The following is a 20,992-nucleotide window of genomic DNA, read 5'->3' as shown; positions in this document are numbered from 1 at the left end:
GAAATGCAGGAGGGAAAGGAGAACCATCAAACATATGAAAAAAGGAAACTCCCAGTGCTTTCTCACTCCCACTTCTAGATGTTGGCTAATGCTTGAAGCTCACCTCTCTGCAGAGTATTTAAACTTCTTTGCTTGTGATACTGCTGACAAGAAAATTAATGAAGCACTGTCTCCTGGCTTAAAAGCATTTCAGTTGGCATCACAATCGTCAGCTACAGCTCCTCCATTACAATCCTCTGCATGAAACATCAGAAAGCCCTAATGGGTTTATGCATGCTTGGCACAGAGCAGCACTGTACCTGCAGCTGCCTGGAAAAACAAGGGAGATGGCTTGATAATTCCCTAGCTGGAAACACTAAACACTCCACTATGCAATGCCCAAAATTTTAGTTACAGCTCAAATGTTTCTGCTGGATACAGGGAGGGTTGAGGCACTGAGAGGATGCATTAACTCAAATACCATCGTGTGCTGCCCACGATTGCTCCCTCCAGAGAAAGGCTTACAGTCACTGCTTCGAAAAGCATCTCTGCTGGGTCTTAAAACTGGCCTCTTCCTTCTACAACTCCCAGACACAGCTCTGCTGGGAAATGCCTCGGAGCAACACAGCTGTGCCCAGTCTAGAAAAGTGGAAATCAGGAAAAAGCATTTCTTTGTCTGAGCCCTCAGTTTTTGGGGTCCTCCCAGGGACCAGTGCCATGGTGACACCACTGAAAGACACTCTGCTCCCCATCCAGAGCCTTCCCTGGTTTGCTATTCCAAGATTTCTAGCTTTTCCAGCATTGCCTGCTCTGCTTTAGGCACTCAGTGTCACCCAGACCCCCCTGCAGCCTTTGAAGCTCAGAGCTGACCTGGCACTGTGGCTGTTGCCTTCACAGCAGATACAGGAGGGCTGGATTTGGCCCTGTATCCTGAGAGCAGAGGAGATCAAGCTGATCCATGTGTTCTTAATCAAAAATTTCAATCTGGGGAGGCTGGTTTTGATCTGTCTTCTGAGAAGCTCATTAAAAGGTTGGGAGCAGCAGGATTGTTAAATTACACTACACTTATCCACACAGTAGATATAGTAGATGAAGGCAGTGACTGTGTCACTAAAATATGCTAGTTTATCTCGAATTTTTACCTTCACATGAAAAAGTTTACTGTGCTGTTCTGCCTTTAAAACCACATCAAACGCATTTCTCCAGTGTACTCAACCCTCTGCCCTTTCTTCCCCTATGAGCAGAGTTGACCTGCTGTCACCCTGTCCCAGTCCCATCAGGACAGTGGTTCTCAGATGGGAAAGAAGAAAGGTTTTGGAAAGGTTTGAGGTGGTGTCTGACAGCAGAATTGTGGGCTGAGCAGGACCTTCCTACTGGGCTCCTGAGAGGCCTGAAAAGTACCCCCAAACCAGACACATGAGGACTCCCATCCCACCTGCATGGGGTCTGATGAAGGAGCTGTGTCCTCCATGGAGCAATCCTCCTGCTCCGAATCCTGGATCCAGCCTGCAGAGCCTGGGATTTGTACCTAGGACCTGCTTGGATGGGACCATTCAGGCACTGCTAAGCTGAGGTTTAACCCATTCCCAGGCCTGAGCCCAAACCTGCCATGGCTCTGTGGTGCATTTCTGTGTGTGCAGGTTTGGACAGATGCCACAGTCCTCAATTCACAGAGGCACACAGGGGACATTACAGACAGGAGACAGGACACAGAGACATGGTGCCAGGCAGACAGCAAGCCCAGATGGACAAGTGTTGCTCAGACAGTACATCTGTTACCTATGCTGGATCTTACAGCCCTAATTCTTCCTCCCCTTATGGTCTCTTCAAGCCAAAGGCTAGGAATGGTAACTGAAATAAAAGCAGGGCTCTCTGTCAGGCTTCCCACGTAGGTTCCTTGCTCCTCCACTGGTCTCCTGTGCCCATCCTGCCCCGTGGTGACCAGGCTCTCACCTGCTGCTCCGTAGGGTGACACACAGAGCCCTGGGACATGTGGAAGTTGGCCAGCTCACCATCACCGTGCAGCATCCCACACCTGCATCCACACACTCCTCACACAGACTCTGCCACACAGCACCAACCACAGCTCACATCTTTCTGAGTCTGCCATGTTTTTTCATCAAATCCATCATCTTCTCAATTACCCAGGAGGTGAAAACTCCTCCCATTGAAATGAAAAGCTCCATTAAGATGGAAATAGCAATCTCCCAAAATGAGTATCAGATATTTGATTTTCACCTTGTTAACAACTCAAATTTGGATGCCAAGCTGTCCATGCTGAACAGAGGCAGGTAGAGCCAAGACAATCTGAGGGAACCTTCTGGAAACCCAGCACATGGCCAAATGCTTAGCCTCTCAGTTGCTGTATTGACTTGATCACCTTCCAGAAAGCTGTCCTCCTCCCTGTGTGCTCTCAGTGAAATGTTACAACCCTCCTCTGTGCAATGCCTGGGTCTGCAGTCTGAAATATCTCCTTGAGTCTATCCTTGGAGATAGCTGGATAAAGAGGGTCAATGTCACAGTGTCCATCATTCTGACAGGGACTGGCTCTTCTTGTGTTTAAACAGCAAGTTGCAGCCAGGCTTGTGGGAAGATTTACTTAGTAATCAGGAACAGCAACTGGCTGTGGCTATGCTGTCCCTCCTTACCTGTGCCCCAGTCTATTCTCTCTAAGGATGCTGAGTGTCCTTTATATACAAGCTTTTGGTTAATTTTTTTGGTTTTGCATATAAACTTAGAGTTTATCTGAATGTCTTCTTGGGTCAGCACATTGGGGCACATTGAGAAATGCTGCACAAGCAGAAGGACCTCTGAAAGCCTTCAACCGACTGCCCTTACTGTGCTGGGAACAATGCCTTCAGGATTTCCACCCTCAAACTTCAAAAACCTAAACGGGAAAAGAGGAGAGAAATTGAATTTGAACTTTAATAAATCTCTGAAGAGATTCAGTGTCTGTTTGCAGCTGGCTAGTTTGATCTAGACTTCATTTGAACCCAGCTATTTAACTCACAACTATGAAATGACTTGGCCTTCACCGTGGTGTCAGGTCAGCCTGTCATTAAGGCCCCGTGGAGAACATGGTGCAGACATTTAGTGCTGAGGTCTCCCATGGCTGTAATAAAGAGGACCACAAGAGCAGGAGAGGAGCTGTGAGGAATACAGCTGCCTGCCTCAAGCCTGGATGGGATGGAGGGGATTGGATGGGGTTTCTCCTAGAAAAGCCTGTGCCTGCTGTGTCCTTAGAGTCGGGCTAAAGACTATTTTCCCAGCTGAAACTGGATACCTATGGCTTGATGTTTGGGAGACAACTAGCCATTTGTCACAATATTAGGTCCTTTCAGGAGATTACACAGCCAGGCAAAGAGCCACAGCACTGCTGCTGTAAGCAAGGCCTGAAGCATTCCAGCTTCATCCCAGTCTAAGCTCATCTTTGATCACAGTGGGTATGTTCTCTGACTTGCCAGTGTCTAATGCAGGCTATCCCTGAGCACTAAAACTTCTGGGAAGTTGGTGTGGCTGGTTTGCTGGCAGTTTTCTTTGGCATATCCATCAGATGCTATAGGCAGCTTGTCCCGGGTGGAGCCTGCCAAGGAGCAGTGCAGGTGAGAATTAATACAGGTTTAGGTCAGGAAAGGAGCACAAACTCAGGTGTTTTTGTGGTCTCATTTGATGGTCCCTACTAGATCCACTGAGAAGCAGATTTTGGCTAAAGGCCTTTTGTTGCACCCTAAAGGCCTTGCATCAGGCCAGTGTTGCCATGTAGACTGTTTGCAAGGACAAAGCGAGTCCCAGCACATTGCTCAGAGAAGGGCCACCCCAGCCTGTGATGGGCCAAGCATCTCTTGTAATGGACATCTCCCAGAGAAGAATTCTCTGGGCAGCCCCATCCTGGGGCTCCACTCCTCTCCCCAGGGCTCTGGGTTTGTTCATGCCCTCATGCAGCATGTCTGTGGCATGCAGGGCCATGCTCTACGACTCAAAAAAGCATCACAATTATTTGGTCTAAGAAAAGAATCCGTAAATCAAACCACCACCACCACCATCCTCAGATGCAAGCGGCACGTTAAGCCACAGGGCAACCTTTGGACTGGCCTCCATGGAAGCATTGCAGCTGTTTACTCCCTGTGTCCCTCAGTCACACTGTGCTCTCACTCAGTGCTTGGGACACCTTGGCCTTGCAGAGTGTGACAGACGACTCTGCTGGAGGAGAATTTTCTCCCCAGCCAGGGAAACAGGCAATGCTTTCCATCAGGCTCGTTGAGGACAATTCTGGAGTGCTGTCAACCCCAAGACTTAAGGTACCGCCAAAGAGGTAATGAAACAAAACAACCTCTTGAATCCAATGGAAACAAAACCAAAGGAAAATGAAAGTCTTGCTTTGGGAGCAGGCAGGGCTCAGAAAGATTTGGTTTGTAACGCAGTCTACCGACCAGACAGGTACATCTCCTTACTCCTGCGCTTTTTCTCCAAGCGTCTGAGCCGCTTCTCCTCCCGGCGCCGAGCCTCCTCCGCCTCCTGGTGCTGCCGGCACTTGTGGAAGTTCTCCACCACCACCCCCACAAACATGTTGAGCACGAAGAAGCTGACGATGAGCAGGAAGGAGATGAAGTAGAGAAGCATCCAGGGGTTATGGTTCTGGATGGGCTGGTGAGGTGGGGAATTAAGAACAAGAGAGAAGTGGCATAGACAAGGTGTGTTTAAGTCAGGATATTGGGCTCTCTGTAGTAACAAGACAGCACAGTACATTGTGTGGGGAGGAGGAGAGGGCTGGGAGGAGAGTTTTCCCAAAACAATTTCCTCTCATTTACCTTCTCACCAACTAGAATTTTACATCTAGTGTGAAACCCACCCTAAGTTGCCTTACAGGATTTAATTAGTTTGGCATTTAGTTCTTCCAGCTTAAGATAAATCTCAGTGGCTGTGCATCATCCCACCTGTGAGATCATTTTAGCTGAAGATAGGCTCCAGAATTTTTTTTTGGATATGTGAGCTCATGGTTAATGCTTCTCAGTTGTTATGAGATCTTCAGAAGTGGGAGAAAATTAAGTACACAGTGTTGCTGTAGCTATGATGAGGTACTACTCATGGAGACTCTTGATTTTCCTTTGCAAATGCCACATAACACACAAACTGAATGTCTCCTTCACAACATTCCTGGTTGCTTCCTGTCTCTTGTGATGACCCTCCTCAAGTACCGTCATTCTAATGAAAAACCCTATCAGTGCTTGTTTGTACTAGATGGGGCACAATCACTGTAAAAGCTACTCAGTGGCAAATGGAGAGCCTTGGCAGCAAACTGGACAGTCAGGACCTCAAAGTGCCTACAGCTCTGCTCCTTCCTGGGACTTCAAAACCACCAGAGTCACCCAGGCATGAGACTTTGGAGAGCAACACACCTGGACTCTGCAGGACACATACCTGTTGGTCAATGCCCACAGCATCCAACCCATCATACATGATGTTCACCCAACCATCCTTGGAGGACAGGACAAACAGGGACATGAGGGCCTGTAAGAAAACAGACAGAAGAGACTGATCTTGCATTTTAGTCCCCAGAAAAGAAACAAAACGCAGACAATGCTCAGCAAAACCAACCCACACATCACCTGGCTTGGAGTTGGGGGAAGATATGCTACAGATTCTGGCTTACTTTTACTTATTTCCATATCTGGCTTAAAAGTGAGTGAACAGGTGGTTAATGCTCCTTTTCCCTTGCACTTAGGCTGACTGCTGCTCAGACACATCAGGCTTTCGGGTCACCAAAGCATAATTAAACATCAATACTGCAGGCTGGCACAAAAAAGGAAGTGTACAACTCTATCAAGTCTCTCTCCAAGAAATCAAGAGGTGACCTGATCCATTTTTTAGCCAGTTAGGGTTGTTTCTCATAGAATCATCTAGGGTGGAAAAGACTTCCAAGATCATTGTCTCCAACCATCAGCCTAACACTGATGAATATTGACGTCATTCATGCAAAGTTCCACACCCTCCTCAATTAAAACCTGGCACAGAAATCCCTGAAATGAGGACTTTACCTGTCCCAAATTGTCGAAGTTGTACTTCCTCCGGACCCATCTGTAGTGAGCATTGGTGCAGTCAGTCTTCGTGGTGATGTTTTTGACATCAGGACCATCACAGTAGTAGAACTTGCCTTTAAAAAGCTGCATTTGAGAAGCACAAGAAGAGGAAAAAACCAAAAATAAACAGCTTTGAAGAGTCTGCCTCCTGATTTCTCTCTCTTCTCCTGAGAGGCACATGGCAGGAGAACTCCCCTAGTGAAAACTCAGGTCCTGACACAGAAGGAGGATGATCCTGCAGGCCAGTCCTGTCTTGCTTCGACAATGGCAATCTCCCACTGAGGAAGAGATATTTTGTACATCCTAGCACACAGAGCTGGGAGGGATCTTGGGAATTTGTCTTCCCCATCCCCAACCCTCAGGCAGGCTTAGCTGGTGCTGTATTGTTCATCAGAGAGCTCTGCTCTCTCATCCTAAGAACCCCCCAGTGAGCAGATGTTAATCCCACCCTGGAGCATTTCTCCTAGAGCCTGGCTCTTCTTTCCTAACACCTAACCCAAACCTTCCTTTGGAGAGATTTCAGCTCATTACTTCCACCTTAACACCACAGGGTGAGAGAAACAGCTTCTGTTTTGCAGCTATCACTTACAGATGGCTGTGGTGAGGGAAATACTCTACCTGGACTCCTAAAATCCCAAAGATAATGAAGAAAGCACAGCAGATGAGAACAATGTTCCCAATAGGTCTCAAGGAGGAGATCAAGGTTTCCACCACCAGCTTCAGACCTGGGGCTCTGCTGATGACTCTGGAAAAAATGACAAGACAATGAAGCTTTTAATTTTTATTCATGCCCTGTTATTAAACAGTTGCTTTTCCTCTTCCCTGGGCTGCAGTGAAGCTGACACAACCCTCTTCTACCTTCAGGCAGTGTTCAGAGACAGTTAGTGACTTAATTGGACAATTAGAACATTCACAGTCACATCAGAGGGAATTAAAACAGTGTCAGCAGCTTGTTGGGCTATTGCTGGTCACAGTGAGGAGGGAAGACTATGGGGAGAATAGCACAGAGTTCCTGCTACAGGGCTATTTATACCTCAGACCAGAGAGGTGATCCCTCCAAGGGCTTTGATCCAAGCAGAGGGACATACACCAGGCAGGAACCTCCTTCCTCACACAACATGTGTGACAACTTCGCAGTGATACTGGAGAGCATGTCTTGTGCTGTTTCTACAGGTGCATGTGCTCACCTGCCCTGCTGGCCTGGGCCTCATGACAACTTTTCAAACAAAGCAATTCCAATTTGTTTCCTAATTAGCTCCTGAACTGACTCTTAGCTAACAGAAACCTGTGATCAACAGCTCCACAGCCAAAGGGTCATCCCCTTACAGAGCAGCTTGCTGTGAGAGTCCTGGTGTGCTCTGAAGCAAGTTTTGGGTATTTTGGAGAACAAATGTGTTGCTTTCCTGTATGAGTGCCTGGAAAATGGCTCTCCCATGGGTGTCTGAAAAATGTGCTTGCACACTAACCAAAGTAAACTTTTCTGGGAGGGGGAAGTTGGGAGTTTTGACTGAAGAACATCAAAGCTGTTTTTTGGAAGGGTCTTTAGAGGGGAGAGGGTGAGTCCTTGCAGGTAGTTAGAGCCTGCACAGCTAATAATGCCCTCATGCCTGCCAAGTGTAGAGAAAAGAGGAGACCTGTGTGCTGCAGGGACAAAGTGTTTCCATAGGGTCTTGTTTGAGATAAATCATGTGGAGTTTGAACTGCACCTCAAAGTGTTAGGAATGGTCCCTGGAGTAATCCTAGGAGAGGCTGTGCTAAGTGAAGCCATTGTGAGAGGTGATGAATTCCTTTCTATTCATAGGACCTGGCCTAGTTATTCTCAAAGACCAATTCCCTCTTTTCCCCTTACCTTAGCTTATGAACTACCTATGCCCTGAATTCTGGTCCTAGTTTTATGTGGGTCAGACAGCTGCCTTGAGGTGCTGCCAGGCTAAGGCTTGTTCAGAGTGACTCAAAGTGGCTCCTGGTGAACCAGCACTGCAAGGAGACCCTGGTGCTACCAGCAGAACAGAGTGTGGGAGCAAGAGAGGAGACAGAAACACCAATATACTTGTTACTAAGGAAATACAGAGCAGCAAATAGCTGTTGTTCTTGTGGTTATGGGCCTAAAAGATTGCCTCTTCCTATCATTCTCACAAGCAAGGCTTTGTACCAGAAAGCTTATAGGTTTCTGGAGGTGACTATCATTTCCCTTGAAATTTCAGGACAAAAAGGCTTGTGTTTCTTGCCAAGCAGGATGGAAATAGAACAGGAGCTGTGAGCTGATAAACCCTCCACAAACATCAACACTCTTTGTTATACAATCATAACCAAAATACAAATTCTCTTTATTCCTTTTCTCCAATACTGAAAGCTTTCCACCCTCCCCTAGCTGAGGGAAGAATTGTTTTGCAGGGATGTTAGCAGGCACGAGAGAGCAGGTAAAGATACTGGAGCTTATCAAATTGTTGTCAGCACCTGTTCAATTGCAAATTCTCTCCCAGCCAATGCCACCTCTTTGCTGGGAATGTCTGTGAGGTTGTGCAGTTTAAGAAGCAGCCAGACTGATTTGTGAGACACTGATAAAAATGCAGTGTGGAGGAGGCATTGACTGCACTCACTGCCTGAGTATGATAACACCCCTCACTTCAAACTCCAGCGCTTGTTTCCATGCTGGAGAAGATGAATTATAACTCATTACACTGTTTTCAAACATTTTCACTAGTTTAGACCTCCACAAAGAGGTTTCCACTTGCATTGTATTTCAGTTTTTTGTGTTATTAAGCAAGACCTTGATGGATCATGTGCATTTTTTCAATGTCTTTGATCTATCAACACATACCGGAGAGGTCTCAAGGTCCGCAGGAGTCTCAGAACACGAAGGACACCCAGGATCTTGGCTCCTCCTGCTGATGCCATAGACACAATGATGTCAATGATAGACACAAAGACCAGGACTCCATCCAGGACATTCCAGCTGCTCTGCAGGTAAGTGTTCTCCCCAGAGAAAAAGCCAAGAGCTACAACCTACAGCCAGGAGAAGAGAGACATTTAAATCTTCACCTAGATCATAACTATGTCATGTTCTGGTCTTTGTTAGACCTCACTGTGGGCCACGGAATGAAGATGTAATTACCTTAACCATCATTTCAGCCACAAAGATTGCAGTGAAGATATAATTAGAAACACTTAGGAATATCCTTTCCTGTAAAACACAGAACAACAAAAAGAGGCAAGTTAGAAAACTTATCTTGAAGGGTCTTGCAGAAGATGAAGATATGGATGGTGGATCAAGGAAGAAAGTGACCCAAGTACTCACTGTGCTAAGTGGGTCTATATCTGGTCTCTCCAGTGCTATAGTGATGCAGTTGAGAAATATAAAGACCAGCACCACGTGGTCAAACATTTTGTGGGCAATGACCTTCTGGCACATCACTCGGAACCTGAAGAAATGGTGAAGAGAAAAAATCTTTCACATGTTTGGGTCAGCAAAAGACTCACACCCAAATGTTACATCCCCAAATCTTTCTGTGGGTGTGCCACCAGCATCAGCCCAGGTGGTGAGCCAGAACCTCCACAGGCTTCAACCATGACTATCAATGCAGTAAACATGGTGTAAACCAGTTATGACTAATGCTGGTTAAACCACTCTTTTACCTAGACAGGCACGTAGTGAACCATGAAACAATTCTGCCCACATAGAACTGGATTTCTAAAACTCTCAGTGTTTTTGTATCAGAGAGGGAGTTTTATCAAGACTAGCTAGGAATGCAGTATTCTATTACCACAAAAACATGCTGGGCTGGTATTTCACAGGAATTTCTTACCGATTCTGTGGGGAAAACAGGTAGAGGGCCCAGTCTTCATGAGTCTTGCACCACCGTGGTTTGTAGGGCTCCAGGGCTTTACGAATCCGGTAGCAGTAACTCTGGATAAAAAAGAAGAAACACCTTTTCTTCCTCTTTTATTTTCCTGCCTCTTCAACTTTCACAGTTCTTTTGTGAAAGGTGGGGGGCAGTACATGGCTTTTCATAGTGCCTGTGGGCTGTCACAGCTTTTGGGACAGAGCCGTGGCAGGCATTGTCACATGTGTCCATCAAAACAGGCAGGAAAGGGGTGGAAGAGTACTGTAGAGTGAGATATGAACATGACAAAGCAAGACTTTGAGGAAGGTGTCATTCATTTTGAGACCCAAAGTTGTGTCAAAACCAAAAAGGCCTTGAACAATCAAAAAGTTAAGTAGAAAACATTCTAGACTTTTAAGACTGGGATTCCAAACTGCTCTTGTGAGTAAAGACATTAGCTAGTCATTGTGCCTACAGCTCATTTTTGGAGGCATCCTGGGCCAGTGGGACAATATTAATCAGTTCAAAACTGAGGCAAATGCGCACACATCCTCTTGCAGTTTTACTTCGCGGGAAACCACTGCCACGGAACAGCCCAACCCAGTAGCTAAAAAAGAAAACCTTTTAGGAAGTGAAGGCTCATTAACAGGACTGGCTAATCAGCCTTCTTGGTAATGGAAAAGCCACTTAAACACGAGCACCCAACTTCCCCCTCAACTCACATCTTCCATGTCATCCTCATAGTCCATGGCATCCTCCTTGTGCCCGTCGACACGCAGGAAGAACTCGCTGGGGACGTGCACCATCTTGCCATTGCAGTCCTGGTACTCAGCAGGCAGCACAGCCACGGGGCTGACGCTGAGTGAGTGGCGCACGCTGGGCAGCTGCAGCAGCTCGGGCAGCTCCAGGGAGCTGCGGTAGTCCAGGGACTCTGCCCGGCGGTGCAGCGAGGGCCGACTGACCGTGCTGGACTTGGCGTCATCAGAGTCATCATCTGTGCTGCCTTTCCCCTCCCCAGAGAGCAAAGATTCTCGTTCTCCTGACTGGTTCTTCTTCTTGAGGCTGGGGGCTCTGCCCAGGCTGTTCCAGCTCGAGCGTCGGCTGCCCCAGTTGCTGCTGGTGCCCCAGTTGGCGCAAGGGGAACTGCGGAGGCTGGACTGGGAGAGAAGAAAGACATTGGAGGGTTTGTTTGCAAGAGGAAGCTAAAGGATATGGCATTTTGCCCAGATTGGAAGATCCTTCTTGTTGTTAAGTCATGTCTTCCCCTACCAGCTTTCTTCAGTGCTCTGATTCCATCATACCAATGGCTTGAGTCGAGAGCCAAGCACCAGCTGAGCCCACACTGAACGTACTCCTGCACTACACATGTAGCACGGCTACCAATCCTCTGTGCTGTGTGACCTCCCACTGTCCTGCCAACAGCAGCTGTGCAGGAAAACCAAACCCAACAGCTCTATTGCTCAAGTGGCATTTTCTTTCCTCATGTTCAAGAGGTTTCAGCCCACAACTCCCTTGCCTTTCAAAGGGGCTGTGACACCTGAGTCACTCGAGTGTCTGCTGGGAACTGTGCCCCTATTTCCAATACTTTCTCTTGAATTTATTGTGTCAGGAAATGGAATGCATGTTTCTCTTACAGCAAATTTCTGGCACCAATCAATGTGTGTCAGTGCACTTTGGCAGGTACATAATTGCCAGGATGGGAGCACTTAAGGTAAGGGCAGAAAAGCCAGAAGGAAAACTCCTTTTCCCTCCATGGCTTCCTCCCAGCACAAATCAAGGCAAATTGCCTTCCTCCTCCTCCTCAGTGCTGGCCAGCTCTCCCCTGACTGCTTCATCTGCCTTTGGCTGGTAGCACTGACGTGCTCTCTGAGAAAGGATTCAAATGATGCACAACCCTCTCCAGCAACTCACAATCCCATGAAAGCCCAAGGCAAACAACAGTCATCTCTATTTTCTTTTCAAAAGCATTACGTTGACTAAGCAGCTTACCAAAGGGGATAGTGGCTCTGCCTCTGCGTGAAGTGCCTTCACGGTCTGCTGCCTTGATTTGAACATGATATTGCAGTTACAGAGCAGAGGAATGGGATAGATAAGTGGCAGCAGAAATCCACTTTGTCTATTAACTCTGCCCCTTGTTTACACAGAGCTGCTCTCCTGCTCCCCTGCTGCAGGCAAAACACAGCCAGCTGCCAAAGCAGCAAGCTCCAGCCAGATCTCTGCTCCATGAGCTGTGCCTGGTGGCAATCCGTCAGCTCGTTCCTTGTTCCCTCTATTTCCCCTCCAACAGGGCTGCTGTACTGTAACTGGAGCTCAGCTGCTGAGCTGGGAAGGACAAATGCTTCATTCCCCCTGACACAACATAAATTCAAGATGCAACCCTAAAACACTGAGGAGGGGAACAGACCTCATCCTCACAGGGACACTTGGCAGCTTCTCCAAGACACTACAAATGGCCAGTGTGGTTGGCAAAGGATGCCTGCACCTCCTTGGAGGGGGTTGTTGGGATAACTGCATGAACTTATGACTTGTCTCAGGTTATGTCTCTCCAGTGAGGTGGCTTGGCATGGACTGCCAGGAAAACACTGAATCCTGGTACATCGCTGTCTCCCCTCTTGAGAGACTCTATGCCCTTGACTATTAGGATGTCATTGTCCTGCTCCAGCCTAGTACTCCCATTCATTTCTCCCTCTTGACTTGGTGCTTCTCCTGCCCTTCCACAAATTTTTCACCTCTATCATCCTCCTTTTATTTTCCAGCAGTGTGTGTCACACACACACACATCATCTGTGTCCCTTTAGGCACTGAGGGAGAGTGGTTTGCAATAGGTACCTACCAAGGACTTCTGATCGTAGTTTGTGGGGTCTAGAGAAGCATTGCTCCCTCTCCTGGAGTCCACAAAGGTGTGCACTGAGTCCATGTGTGGGGAGCACTTTGGTGTGGGCATTGGGGTGGCCGCGGTGCGCATGATGATGGGAGGTGGCATGCTGCCCCTGCCCTCCAGGTGTCCATTGGGGGTGACAGCAAGGGAGTACATCTTCATCTCTGGAGAGAAGGCGAGAGAGAACATGAGGTGAATGCTCAGCTACAGAGATCAATCTTCCAAATAGACATTACTTCTTGGATCTTTCAGGAACTCTGATGTTGTGGGCAATGAGATCACCCTCAGCATGTTGGAAGGTATAAGGCAAATGTCACAACCTTTTGAGAGGCCTTCAGCCCTGCCTAGATTCAGGATTCACTGCCCTCATCATGGAATTACAGAATGGTTTGGCTTGGAAGGGACCTTAAAGATCATCTAGGCCCACCCCATGCAATGGGCAGGGATGGCACCCACTACATCATGCTGTTCCAGGCCTCATCCAACTTGGCCTTGAACACTTCCAGGAAGCTTCTTTCACCTTGCTGTTTCTTGGCATTTAGATTGGAGTTACAGTTTTGAGGACTGGGAGAGAATTCTGGGGAATGGACATTGAGGACTGGCTAAATTCATCCTAGGAAGTTTAACTCTTCCCCATGTCATGTAGTGTTGCACAGATATTTTTATGCAGTTGTGATGCGCTCTAAGTTCCTTCACAGCAAAGTCACTAAGCAAACATCAGGGGACAGGAAGCAGAAGTTGTTTTTACACATCCACTCATCTGGAGGAGTAAAGCTCCTGCAACAGAGAAATCTAATGGCACAGCTCTGTGGCAATTGCAAAAAGCACCTATTTTAGCTGTATGGCAAGTACAGGCTGCTAAAACTGTGTTCACACAAACCTAACACCTCCAGCCACAAAAGCTGGTTTCAAACCCAAAACCAGAGCTGAACTAGCTCCTGTTTTACTGGGCTAAGTGGGTTCTCGTTTCATATCAGAAATCAATTCATATTTCAGAATCAGTCTTAAGGAGGGGGAAGGATCAGTAGGAAGGCAGTACAGGTCTGCAGTGAGAAATCCAGCCAAGAGCGTTACCCCTGCTCTGTTAGTTCCACTGACTGCCCTGGCAGTGCAGTGTGCTATTGGATCATCTGGTTAGCTGCTGGTTTGTGCACAAACACCTGATCTGCATCACAGAAGCCCATGGCACACTGCCATTCACCTGGAGAACCTGCTCAAAATTTGCTAATCTGCCACACATATTCCTCTTCCCAGTTATCTGTTACAGACCAACACCTTTGCAATAGAATTGTTAAAGCTTTTTTGCAGTTTAATCACCAACTGGCACTTATGAGGCTGATGGAGACACAACCACTCCTGCACTTTGGCTGATAGCAAGTTCAGCCCTATTTTCTATTCCTGTGTTACTTCAGCAGAGGTGACAATGTTTATATCCCCTAGAAATCTCTTACTATTTGAAGCTGCTCATCAAATAGTTGGTGCAAAGCTGGTGCAGAGTTGGTGCTGTGAGTTCCTTGTCAAACATTTGCAATGGACATTCATCTGATCACTTGGGGTTTGGGATTTGTTGCTTCATCTGCGGACAGAGCAGCTCCATCACCTTGTGTGATCCAGCTCTGTCTCAGCTTCCTTGACAACTTATTTCTGCCCATTCCTCAGCTGAATTCCATCTGCTCACCACAATCAATATCATTTCTTTAGCTGGAACAAATCCTGGTTTAGAAGCATTTCAAGTAATCCTAACAGAGTCCAAGCTGGGAATCAAAGTATAGAGGAATAAACTGGGTCCTGTTTACCATCAAGCCATTTGCTCTGTTAAAATATGTGATCTCTTCCTGTCCCCTCTCTGGTTGCACACTCTGCAAAGTGAAGGCTGTCACACACTATTCCATGTTTTCAGGACACTAGTAGAGTGTGGCCTTACCTCAAATTGATTGCCAGACCCTCCTGTAACACAAATGAGCAGCAACATTTCCATCAATCAAACCTCACCCAAATGCATTTGTGTGAGAAAACCAAAAAGAACAGATGAGAACATGATTGATTTGAAAAGCTGCTGAGAAGTAGGGTGAGAACATTGCTGTCAGCAAACCATTCTGTGGTAATGATACAGGAGAAATGATGAGAGGTAGCTAAATATTCTTGTGGAGTTTAAATTAGAAAAACATCTGTTTAAAGGAATCAAACCTCACCCAAATGCATTTGTGTGAGAAAACCAAAAAGAACAGATGAGAACATGATTGATTTGAAAAGCTGCTGAGAAGTAGGGTGAGAACATTGCTGTCAGCAAACCATTCTGTGGTAATGATACAGGAGAAATGATGAGAGGTAGCTAAATATTCTTGTGGAGTTTAAATTAGAAAAACATCTGTTTAAAGGAAATATCAATGCTAGCTTTCCCTTTTTTTTTTTGCTCTGTTGGCATAGCTATAGGATTAATTGCCAAATAAAATGGATTCTTCCACTCTCCCCCATAAGTTGCCGTGAGAAGATATGGAAGCAGAGTTGTAGCCCTCAGATCCCAGGAAAATACAAACAGAAAATCCTACCTGTTGCTCGAAGGTCTTTTAGCTTCTCAAACTCATCATCAAAATTGGCAGATGTCTTGTCCTCATCTGTGTCTGACCTATTGGCATCACCCTGCAGAGAGAAGGAGGATAATTAACAGACCCAATTCTTCTGGATTACTTAGCATCGCAGAGCTACCTCTGCTCCCTGTGGTTAGTGTAAGTGTGGCCCCAAGATGTAGGGGAGCAGAATGCCAAATTCCCTCTGACACTGTCCTGGGGAATGACCCCAGGGAAGTTGCTCTTCCTTGTTTTGATTCACTTTTATACTTGGGCAGAAAGGCTGATGTTGTGGCTGGCACTACTGTTCCTGCTATGTTGTTTTGTTTCCTATACTGCACCAGCCTCCTGGAAGTGTATCCCAGGGAGAACTGCAAAGTGTAGCTGTAACCACAAGAGTGACCAAGGAAAATTGGCATGGTTGGGCTCCATATTTGCACTCTTCATAATTCCAGCTGAAAGCACTTAGGGTTTGATGTCAAAGGATGTTGAAGGGTTTTTCTTCTTTATTTGACAGCACTGTAAATTTGACTTAGGTCTGAAAATCCAGCCCTGGTTTGCTTCCTTCATGCTGGCTGTGAACTGAGATTGGGAAATCTCTTGGCAACACTGACACTGAGGCAGATGGAATGAGGCCAGTTTGCCTGGCAGCACAGCACCATCTCAGGACAGGGAACAGCCAACCACCTTCACACTGGCTTTCCTCCTGGAAGTCCAGTTAATTTTCCCTTTCAAACATATCTGCCACTGCTACCCAAAATGATCAGCCTGGGGCAGAAGGTTCTCCTCGCTGGGGGAGAGATTCCAGCAGACTGTTGGCATGACTCTGGTTTGATCCATCAAGACTGCAGAAAAGCTGTACAAATTGATAGCAAATGGTTGGATTAAAGCAGCTGATCCCAGAAAAAGGAGCACAGTTCCTTCACTGGTGACTGAACAAACCCCCGTGGTTTCTAGAGACGTGGTGCTGAAGTGGCAGCGAACTTCATTTCATTTGTGATGGATTGCAAACTGGTGAAGCCAAACAACCAGAATGATTGAAAGGCTTAATCTCCCTTATTCATCTTCTCTGTTTTAGAGCAGAAACACCAGTGCAGAGGAGCTGACAGATTTGCATAATTTTGGAAGGTTTGCCTGCTTTTCCAGAGCAGCTCTGGGGTAGATTTCAAACTGACATGGGAACAATGTAAGCACAAATATGCAATTATGGTCCTGTTTGAAGCCTGGCTGCTTGATGTACTAAAAATGGGTTTGTGGCCATTTAAGACTGTTCTCTTCTAGGGAAACTCCTGGCAAACTTGCTCCACAGGCAGAGCAGAACCTGAGATCAAGCTGAGACTATGTACTATGATTCATAGGACATTTTATAGTGTCCTTGATGAAATACTGCTGATGGTTCAGAGTTTAGAGCAGCTCTAACACGCACCCTCTCAGCTGCACAATTCTCCCAGGAGCCACTCTCCAAGTAAAAGAAACACCTGAGCAAAGGGATGAGAAGTGCCCCTCAGTGTCTTCTGTGACAGCTAAGGATGATCCCCTGTCAGAGGGAAAAATCAAACAGGCCAAACCAAGAATCCTGCCATATTCCCAACGTACCAACAGAACCAGGGATGACAAAAGCAAACCCAGCTCCACAGACACTTCTTCCAAGTTGTCCAAAGATACTGTAAACATCTTTGGTTTGCCACCAGAGCTAGGGACCTGAGCACTTTGGTCCAGTGGAAGGTATCCCTGCCCATGGCAAGGGGCTGGAACAAGATGAGCTTTAAGGTCCCTTCCAACCCAAACCATTCCAGGATTCTATAAGTGCAAGGCTTGAATGGCACCCTGGTACTTGAAATTCAGCCCTGAGAAGGGTTTTCTGTAGCACAGCTAATACCCCTCTCTCAGACAACTGACAAGCCCATAGGCCTGATGTCAGGGTTTATAATAAATGGAAGTGAAGAGCAAAACGTGCCCTGCAAATGCCATGCCTGTGGTTGCTGGGCTTTTCCGAGGCAGCGCCGAGTGAATAATATAAGCTTTGAAATCTCCTGCTTACTCACATTGAAACCATAGTCTGTAACAGCTCTGAAAGGAGCCATTAGGCCTGAGCAAGGAAACCACAGACATTTGGCTGGTTCTGCAATCAGGTACTCAGTCCTGCACAAGGTTGCCCATTTCTGCCTTCACCTGATTGAAACTCCAAGAGGCTAGGTAAGGAATGGGATCTGTTCCACACAAAGACACCTACAGGCTGCTGAGCAGAGAAAACTTTCTTCTTCCTTAAAGCATCATCCCAAGCATTTAAAAATATAATGTTTGAAACCTTGCAATGCAGTCTTTGAACAGCTGGGCTGCGAGTAGTATTAGCCTCAAGTAACATAGAAGGGACAGACTCCCAGGGAAAGGCTTGGGCTGAGAGCCAGTTCAATCCTACCTGCTCTCCATGACTAGAACGAGCTAGAATACAGTGAAGGCCTGAGGTTTTCCATATAGAAACACAAAACACAGGATATATAGGAGATTTGGTGAGTAAAACTAATCCTAAATTGTTTCTTCTAGGTCACGCAACAGATCCTGTAGCAGATAAACCCAAGTGTTGGTCTCCCAAGCCCCATGACACACCCAGAGGGCCTTAATTGCAAGGATTCACAAGAGTTTCACATGCCCAACCAGCTCATCTACACCCCTTACATTTAAATACAGGGCTCCTTGCATGGCCAGATGATTTAATGCTGTGGATTCATCCCTACACATGTGTCTCAGTTTTCTTCCACCCTCTGCCCAGGTCTCTTACCTCTGCCTGGAATCCTTCTACCAGAATGGCAACAAGAAGGTTGAAGAGCACATAATTGCCAAAGGTCATCAGGGCCACGAAGTAGAGCGCTGCCCACGAGGAGGTAGATGCCATCCCATTGTACAGGACCACATTCCAGTCCTCCTGAGTGAGGATCTGCAGAGAAGGGAAAGGGAAGACTCTGATTACTCCACTCCTCTCATGCATAGAAACCACATTCAAATCCTGCCACAGCCATTTCTTCCTCTCCTCTTGACCTTTTCTGAGCATAATCCCTCACAGGTCTCATGAGATGAGACAGCACACATTTCCTTTATTTAGATCTTTGCTTGTGAGAGCTTTCCCCTGGCCAAACCATCCCTGCCTGCAGCAAGCTCTGGCACTTTGCTGCCCAGAGACTAGTTTAGATCCTAGATATCCTAACATGAAGGATGCACTGGTCCTAATCCCATTATTTCCTGGAGGTATTGCTTCCTTTGATAACCATCAGAAGATAACAGACCTGAGGCCACTGATCTTGTCTCCTTTCAGGCTGCTGTTTATAAGGCAACTGGAGCTGAAGAAAAGGGTAAGGGACAGGATATTTGATGAGATAAATGACATTGGGTGGCTCAAGAAATTCAGGGAAGCAAAGTGGTTTCCATTAGTACTGACAAGCTGGGAAAAAAATACATATCTCTGCAAAACCTTGCTCCAAGGGATTTTCCTCAGGGATTTCCACTCTCCTAGTTTTCCTGGAGCTCAGAAATCCTGGGGCCTAACAAAAATGGATGACAGGTTCATGTTCCAAATTAATTCATACTTAGAATGTCCTTGAAACAGCTCATTGTTCTGTTGAGGAATATGCTGGTAATTCCAAGCACAAAACACATCTGGTCTGCAGAGAAAATACAACTTTTTATAGAAAGATTTTCCCAGCACAGGTTTGTGACAGTATTTGTCACTCTCAGTTACAGGAAATTGTTTGCAAAGTGCCTTTTTGGGGCAGTGAAGGCTATAAGGAGACAGAGATCTGCAGAATAGGGGCAGAAGAGGCAGCAGATTGTGGGCCTTGACCTCACCAATGGTACTAAAGGAAAACAAAGTTGGATTTTCCTCTTAGACTTGACTTTTACTGACAAGAGATTCGCACAGTGCTGATTTGGAGTAGATTCTTTCTCTATCAGGGCTTACAGCCTCAGAAACACAATCTATTTGCCCTAATAACTACAGTGCTGCTTCAGTCCAAATTTGACACCTGCAGGAATAGTTCTGTGAAATACCAAGTCCAGGTGTTCCACATGAAAACTTGCCCAAGGACTCAGAGCTTACCTGGAATACAGTCACAATGGCCCAAAGTAGGGAATCAAAATTCTTCCTGTCTGGAACTGTGTCTCCTGTGTCAGTTTTCAGGCTGAACTTGCATCCAAAAAGGTGCATGCCAAGAATGCTGGAGAGGGGAAAGAAGGACAGGGAAGAAACATGTTACTGTGCAAAATATGGTTACAGGGAGGATTGTAACGATTTTTCAGACACTTTTCCACTCCTAATGTTTTAGGTGCTGGTGGTATCTCCCAGGAAGATGGGATCTGTTCCATCACTGACAGATCCCTGGTAAGCCCCTGTCATTTGGTTTTCCTGTTGCCACACTTCATGACAGTTGTCTACACCAAATTCAAATCAGAAAATCATAAACCATATTGCCAGCTCCCTAATCCAACTGGTTTCTACCAAAAGGATCTTGAGGGGTATTATAGAGTCAAACAGACAGAAGTCTTGGAGTCTGTACAAGCTCCACCTCAACTATAACACTGATAGAGTCCAGTTAGTGACAGTGTCCTGAGGCACAGCTAAACGAACCTCTCAGGCACCCAAGGAGCAATTGTTGCCTGTTTGTGCACTTCATTCACCTACAGAATTGCAGCACTGCATGAACAACGGACTGAAAACATGTAAAGAGTCTGCTACCTGTCTGTTGTTCTTCTACCATGCAGGCAGCCTGCAGAGTGCCACTAGTCTCATCTACATATTCCCTAACCAAGCTGAGCAATCAATTGGAGAAGATCTGCAGCCTCTGGTACCTGAAGATGAAGATGAAGAGCATGAGCAACATGCAGAAGGTGGCTACGTTGTCCATGGTCTTCATGAGGACCACGAGCTGGCGACGCAGAGCAGGCATGAACCTCACCAGCTTCAGCACCCGCAGCAGCCGGAAGGTTCTGAGCACGGAGAGGCCTCCATCTGACTGCCCAATGATCTCCCACACACTGCAGGAACACCAGAAGGACAACTGTAAAGAGCAGCACTGTGCTGTGGAAGCCCTGAGCAGGCTGCTTTCCTGCAGGACTTACACCATTTAAGCCCCAAAGGGGTAGTTTATTTGCCTGCTCCTTTCTTGCTTCTGAAAAGCACCTTCACTCCCCAGCTGTGCACACGCACACGTCATGGCACAACTTAGCTCCTTTACAGCTGGTTTCTTGAGTTTTCTAATTCCTTTGCTTCCTGTGGCCCTAAACAACACATCTCCTTCTACACTGCACCACTACAATCAATCCCAAGCCCACCCAGAAAATGTAGATCACAATTTTGTACCAAGCTAATACCCAGAGGGATTTGCATCTGTTGGTTTAATCAGGCCACAGAATGACCTTTGTTCTGGGTCTCTACTGCTCCTCCCTTCTCTGAATCAAAGGGATGGACCTGGTTTACACCTTCTGTGTCTCCCTTGAATTCTCTGCCCCAAATTTCTGATTAAGGGGTGATCAGCACTGCTGGAAAGAATCTCAGCACTGAGGTGTGCACAAGTGTCTCACTCACATGCTGTGGCACCCCCAGTTTAGACTGGGGCAGTGTTGCCCTGGGAGAGGACAGCAGAACAGTGTTCCCTCTGTCCCTCCTGCTTGCCCTAG

At 46.7% G+C, this 20,992-nt stretch overlaps 1 protein-coding gene across 1 annotated transcript in view; it reads right to left on the bottom strand.

Annotated features, from left to right (window-relative positions):
* The window catches only part of CACNA1H (calcium channel, voltage-dependent, T type, alpha 1H subunit), a gene marked incomplete at its 3' end in the record, with an annotated part of 121,074 nt that overhangs the window by 26,732 nt on the left and 73,350 nt on the right, over positions 1-20,992 (bottom strand). The window contains exons 10-23 of the mRNA XM_009078739.1: positions 20,165-20,350; positions 19,416-19,533; positions 18,105-18,260; positions 15,308-15,398; positions 12,714-12,922; positions 10,603-11,037; positions 9,863-9,963; positions 9,355-9,478; positions 9,172-9,240; positions 8,878-9,062; positions 6,675-6,801; positions 6,015-6,140; positions 5,398-5,487; positions 4,410-4,623 (exon numbers count right to left, since the gene is read on the bottom strand). Of these exons, the coding sequence (XP_009076987.1) occupies positions 4,410-4,623; positions 5,398-5,487; positions 6,015-6,140; positions 6,675-6,801; positions 8,878-9,062; positions 9,172-9,240; positions 9,355-9,478; positions 9,863-9,963; positions 10,603-11,037; positions 12,714-12,922; positions 15,308-15,398; positions 18,105-18,260; positions 19,416-19,533; positions 20,165-20,350 (2,231 nt within the window). The remainder of the gene's footprint in view (positions 1-4,409; positions 4,624-5,397; positions 5,488-6,014; positions 6,141-6,674; positions 6,802-8,877; positions 9,063-9,171; positions 9,241-9,354; positions 9,479-9,862; positions 9,964-10,602; positions 11,038-12,713; positions 12,923-15,307; positions 15,399-18,104; positions 18,261-19,415; positions 19,534-20,164; positions 20,351-20,992) is intronic.

The sequence above is a fragment of the Acanthisitta chloris genome, unplaced genomic scaffold (genome assembly GCF_000695815.1).
Source record: "Acanthisitta chloris isolate BGI_N310 unplaced genomic scaffold, ASM69581v1 scaffold497, whole genome shotgun sequence".
In the NCBI taxonomy this organism is placed as follows: Eukaryota; Metazoa; Chordata; class Aves; order Passeriformes; family Acanthisittidae; genus Acanthisitta; species Acanthisitta chloris.
Note: the sequence above shows the minus strand (reverse complement) of the source record. Positions and strands in the feature narration are given on the sequence as shown.